The 6000-nt window shown below is 41.4% G+C and overlaps 1 protein-coding gene across 1 annotated transcript in view; it reads left to right on the top strand.

Moving 5' to 3' along the window:
* Positions 1–357: 357 nt before the first annotated feature.
* SGCG (sarcoglycan gamma) overlaps positions 358–6000 on the top strand; it is a 119932-nt gene continuing 114289 nt past the window's right edge. Inside the window, exon 1 of the mRNA XM_025875291.2 lies at positions 358–598. Coding sequence (XP_025731076.2) covers positions 545–598 — 54 coding nt within the window. The 5' untranslated portion in view covers positions 358–544. The remainder of the gene's footprint in view (positions 599–6000) is intronic.

Genomic DNA, 6000 nt, shown 5'->3' with positions numbered 1-6000 from the left:
GTGCGCGAGCGTGGGGGGCGAGCAGAGGGCGGGGAGGCCGCGGTGGGCGCGATTGGAGCGCTGGGACAGGAGGTCCTGGACATGGAGGGGCAGGGGTGTGCGGGCCGCGTGCGACGGTGGGACGGGAAGGACGCAGGGAGTCATGCAGGGGCGCGGGCCGTCGTGGGAGGGGCACAGGGGCGTGGGGGGCGCGCGGTGATGGGGCTGGAAGGGGGCGCGGCGGAGGGAGCCGGGCGCGCTGGCCCCGCGCGGGGGACTGGGGTGTGTGGCCGGCTGGGGGCGCCCCCGGCTCGTCCCGGCGCGCGCGGGGTTGCTTGGGGGCGGTGCCGTAGCCGGGCCGAGTCTCCCCGGGGTGTCTGGCCTCCGCCTCCGCTCGCGCCCGGGCAGTGGCGCCCGGGGCCCGGGCGGGGATGTGGGCACCCGCGGCTCGGGGGAGCGGCTCCCCCGCCCAGAAGCAGAGTTGTCGCTGCGGTCGCCGAGGAAGGAGGACGGAGCCGAGGCCCGCGCTGTCCGGAGAGAAGACAGTGGTCTCATCCCGTCGGGAATGAAGGGATATACGGTGGCCGTTTGCTCGCCCGGACCCCACGAAGTACAGCAGGTAAAGAGAGTGGTCACGGACCACCACTTCGTTCTCAGTTCCCCCAATTTCCGTTGTCCTTCCTTCTCTTGCAGCCCCCTAAACTAACTCTTCCGTTGTTGGGATCCCCTGTTTCCTCTGCAGCCTTTCCCCAAGCCCCAAAACTCTCTTCCCACCCTGCTTCTTCTTCCTCCGTTATTTTCTCTGCCCCAAATAGCGTTTTCCTTCCTCATCTGCCAGTCTACGAGGGCTCTGGGACAAGTGTGAAACGTAGTTTAGACAGTCGGCCTTTCTTTGCTGGAAAAAACTTTGCTAACTGATCTGCACTCTGACATAACACTTAAATAACTTTGTCTTGCGGGGAGGTGGGGTAGCGACGAAGGGAGGGGGTGAGGGAGACAGAAGCAGGCGTGGGGAGGGGCGGGGATGAGAGAGAACGAAAATAAGAATGAACTTGTTTTCTGTAAATTCATTTTGCCAAAAACATTGCCCTGGATTGCTGACTAGTCTATCCCTTGACATTGAGTAAGCAGAGTGGTTGCACCAAGAAGTGCAAAGTTGCACAGGGTTTTTACTTCGGCATTTTAGAGGGGAAACAGAGATCCTTCAAATCACAGGTGGCTCACACAGTCTTCAGTGGGATGATAACTTGATGATCCTCCCGCCCCGCTTATACCCACTGCCCTCTAAAGTTCCCATGGTTGGTATTTATTTATTTGCTTGTTATTTGTTAAACCAGAGTTAGGCAGTTGATAATTTTTAAATCACTACTGGATGGTCTGATGTTTATAAATAGTGGTACAATCACATACAATTTTTCTGTGAAATAACAACTCATCAAGTGATGCCAAATGTTGTACAAGTAGATTTTTAGTGATGACACTATATATGTATGGTATTTTTGCATAAATGCTGTTGGGTGTTCCTTAAAACAGGTAAATCTGTGTTTGTAAAGCCATGGAATTGTTTTTATTTTTCTTTTAAAGCAGATCTTTTTTTTATGGCTCTTTTGTGCTTTTCTTCCTTTAATATGAGCAAGCTATAAAAAAAAAACCTGAAAAAAAATTTTACAATATTATTCAAAAATATGTGTAAGCTGATCTCTTGGTTTTTGGTGATGGAATATTTTACCAAAAGGTTCAGTGTCTCTGATATGAGAACTTCCTCTCTAGAAAAAGTGCTTCCAAAGTGATTAGCAAACTGACATTCACTCTACATGTGTAAACATATCATATAGTAAACTTTTAGAGTTATTCAATCATGTTTTCAAATACCTTGCTTTGCCCAAGTCCTTATCCTCTTTCGATATTTAATGTTTGTTATTACTGAATCATTAGGCACAATATTTGGTAGATATTACACCTAAATCATTAATGTATATAGTACGCCTCCACTGTGGGCTTACAAGTATAGAAAAGTTGTCCTGTATAGCAATTATAATCTAGAAGATATTTCTTTAATCTTGAAAAAAATGTAGTGATGAACAATCCATTTAATAAATTAGACATGCATAAGCAGACTATAAAAGAAATCAGGAAACTTTGACATTTAACAAATAATTTGCTTTTTTAAACTATTAAACACCTCTCTCTGTGTTAATGAGAATAATAATAATCTAATTGTGGCTGGAGGATATTTCAAATATATATATACAGTATTACATTTTGATCAGCATCATTTCATTATCTTGGGTATGACTTTTTAAAAATTATCAGACCCTCGGGGACGCCTGGGTGGCTCAGTTGGTTAAGCGACTGCCTTTGGCTCAGGTCATGATCCTGGGGGTCCCGGGATCGAGTGCCGCATCAAGTCCTGCATCGGGCTCCCTGATGGGCAGGGAGTCTGCTTCTCCCTCTGACCCTCCCCCCTCCCATGTGCTCTCTCTCTCTCTCTCTCTCTCTCTCGTTCTGTCTCTCAAATAAATAAATAAATAAAAATCTTTAAAATTTATCAGACCCTCATTTTGATGTTTAGTTGTTAAGATTGTGTCCTGCAAGAGCTCCTAATGTCCTTTGGGTAAAATAGGCAAATATCTATGGACATAGTTACAGTTAAGCAAAAAGATAATGCTAATTTTATTTCTTTCTCTAGAATTGTACTGTTAGAAAGTGATTTATATGGACATGATCATCATAGAATCATAACCCAAATATTTAATTTCCTAAAGACAGGTGATGTTGCTTTGTGATTTGTCAAAAAAATGCCCATTTCATTACGTCTTCTGTAGTTGAATTTATGTGAAGTAAACACGGTTGTGTGTTGTGAATGGTACAAATACAAGTATCCCTTGTGTGAAGTGTATTTGCATATAAATTTCTGAACACACCTTCTAAATTAGGAAACAAAATAGCTACATATAACAACTTGTGTTTTTAGCATATCATTTTGTTAGGTATGAGGGAAATATTTGTGCTGGAGACAGCAGAAAAGGAAGGAGGTAGTAAAATAATGCTTCCTAACTATTTTAACGTCATGGATTCCTTTGAAAACCTGGTGATAGTTCTAGATCTGCAACTTGGACTGGATTTCAAGAGGTTAACTGTTCTTGAAGCCAGTTCTGGACCCCTGGTTGAGGTCACCTAAATTAGATTCTCAGCATGTAGATGGGCTCAGTTGCTGCACATACAAAACCTTGAGTCAGTCCATTATAATAAAGTATGATGACATTAATACTTACATTAATAATAAAACAATAAAAACTTAATTGGAAAAGTAACACAAGCCAGGTATTAATTTGTAGAAATGTGCTTGTGTTATTTTAATAATATTTAGGCACAAATATTAAAGTTTTAATATTTGTGCCTAAACTCCTTTTTCAAAAATAACATATAAGTGAACTGAGTGAAAAAAGGGGAAAATTCTAAAATAGGAAACCTTAACAAAATCATATTGCACTGAAGACAAAGGCCTAAGTAAGCAACCAGGTATAAAAAGGGAAAGGCTGTATAAAAGTTGTGTTTTTATAAAGAATGTCTTTATGAGTCACTGGATTATTTACATGGAATTCTGTGGGTTGGATTATAATTGAGGCTGTCTTGCATTTTGAAGGCGTGAGGTGCAGATGCCCCCTGTATATAAAGGACTGTTCTTGATTCTTGATTCAATCTGTTGGTTTATAATCCCCCTTAATTCAAAATGATTTGAGGTAAATACCCACCAAATTATTCTCCAGAGAATTTCCTTCTCGCGTGTGGAGCTTGCAACTATCCCTCTGACTTCTAGCACGTGCTCTCAAAAGGAAAGTGCGGTGTGCATCCCCTTGACTGAGCTCCTACTTTAAGCCAGGCGGCGAGCATTCATTAAGTTTCATCCGTCTTCTCAAGCACCCTCTGAGGAGGGCCCCACTTAGCACAGACGGAAACTGGGCCCAGAGAGGCCATCGTTTGCCAAGGTGATTGCTCAGCCGAACTAAGTAATAACACAGACCTGACACCAAACCTACGCTTCCCACTGCAGCACAGCACCCAGAAGACTGCTGGGGTCAGTCCTGCCTGTCATTTTTCTTGAGAATGCAAAATAGCTCAAATGACTAAACCACATGACTAGTGCTAGGAATATTTTGAATCAAGGAAAAGGAAGGCATTTAACATTTAAGGGTAACATTAACTAGTGTAAAGCATGAGCACCGGGAAACTTGGTGCCCTTAAAAACCTCAGAATTCTTCTTTAGAAACTCTGGAAGTCTTCTTGAAGGCAACTTCAATGTCTTCATTTTCCAATTAAATATTTTTTTGACTTTTTACTAAATCGGGCAAATACAGAAGGCAGATATAATAGATAAAATAGTATCTTATGAACACAGTATTCCATTAGCAAGTCTCGAGATTGTGGCACATAGTGGGATGGTGGCTAGCCCACTGGTACTTCTTCTATGAAGATTTTTATTTTATTCATACTTACCTGAAGCAACAGTTCTGTCACCCTTCACATAGCATCATATTTTGCTGCCTCATTTTTGAGGCCTTTCTGCCTTTTTTTTCCTTTCCTTTCCAACATCCAAACTTGGAGGTGTATGTAAGTGGGGAATGGCGAGAACGACCCAACTGGAATAGTAAAAGAATGATCATCCAGTCCTTTCATTTGACCTATCTCAAGCCGCAGGTAACTGTCCCACAGTGTGTGTTTCTTTAAGAAATACCACACTCTGCTTAGGGTTCTGCATGATTCTTCCAGCTGACACTTTGTACAAGCCTGGAAAAGGAGATGTATTTTGGCCTTTCTCATTTCCATCTTCCATTTCTTCTCAGGCTGCTGATTCCATCATTCCACATCTTGATAGTTTAATTGCTCCAGTGATTTGTAATTATTTTGTGTGAGCTCATCTACACTGAGAGTTATTCTTAGATAGGACTCTCAAATGCAGCAGGTATGAAAGTGTCCCTAGGAGTGGTTCTGCTTGTGCATCTGCTGGGATACCAGGGGTTTTATGGGTCTCAAAGCAGTTTTTATGTAAATCTCATGGTTGGGGGTTATAGCAGCACATATTTTTTATAAAGTTGGACAAACTGTCACCTGTAAATGGTACAGGCTTGTGGTTGATGCAAGCGTATGATTTTGCTTTCTATGCAGTGGTTTGTCTTTCTATCCACAGCCTTAGAGAAGGAGGGATCTCTTCTTGGACTTTCCTTGTATGTGGGAGCTCTGGCCTTGCTCTGGACAGAGGCCAACTCTCCCATCTCTGTTGGGCATTAAGATTCAGGCTCAGTCTCTAGGCCCATAAGTGGGTCTGATAACCCTCATACAGTGTGTAGCATCACCCCCAGTTATCTCTGGCTTTCATTTCCATACTTTTTTCTAGCCTTGAGAATGTTTCATTTTTTCCTATAATTTTGACTACATATTTTTAAAGTATTAAATTTTATGCAGAACTGTGTCTTGGTGGTACAAATGGGGCTGTCTCATGTCTTCTCCGTCCTTTACATTAGAAGACCTCTCTATGTGTGATACATTTCATTATTTGGGGGAAACATTTCCTATGTAAGTATTTTTAAAGATAATTATAAATAATAAAAAAATACATTGTACATCATACTCTGAGCTAGATTACAAGAGAGCTCCATGATGTTCATTATCTAAATTTTAAATAAACCAAATTTTAACCAACTTCTGGAATTTTAAAATGAGCAATAAAGTTAAATGCTATATTAAATGATGTTAAATGGTTAAATTATAATGAAGATAATTCTCAATTATTTACGTTAATTATGCAACCTGTGGATTAAATTGGTTATCTAACCTATTGATTATTTATTCTTGGGCTGTCTATACTTTACTACTAAATTTTGTTTTTATTTATTAATATCTCTACCAAATATTAGTTGCAAAGTAAGGATAGACATCAGGACAGTTTTGTGACTGGTTAGAGTTTGAGCAATTGTTTGCTTGAAACTAATAAATTGAGGTTTGAGTGTTTTATTTGTCTTG

Source organism: Callorhinus ursinus, unplaced genomic scaffold, assembly GCF_003265705.2.
Source record: "Callorhinus ursinus isolate GAN/ISIS: 27379988/994484 unplaced genomic scaffold, GSC_fseal_2.0 scaffold7, whole genome shotgun sequence".
Taxonomy (NCBI): Eukaryota; Metazoa; Chordata; class Mammalia; order Carnivora; family Otariidae; genus Callorhinus; species Callorhinus ursinus.
The sequence above is the reverse complement of the archived record's forward strand: the minus strand, read 5'-3'. Positions and strand labels throughout refer to the sequence as shown.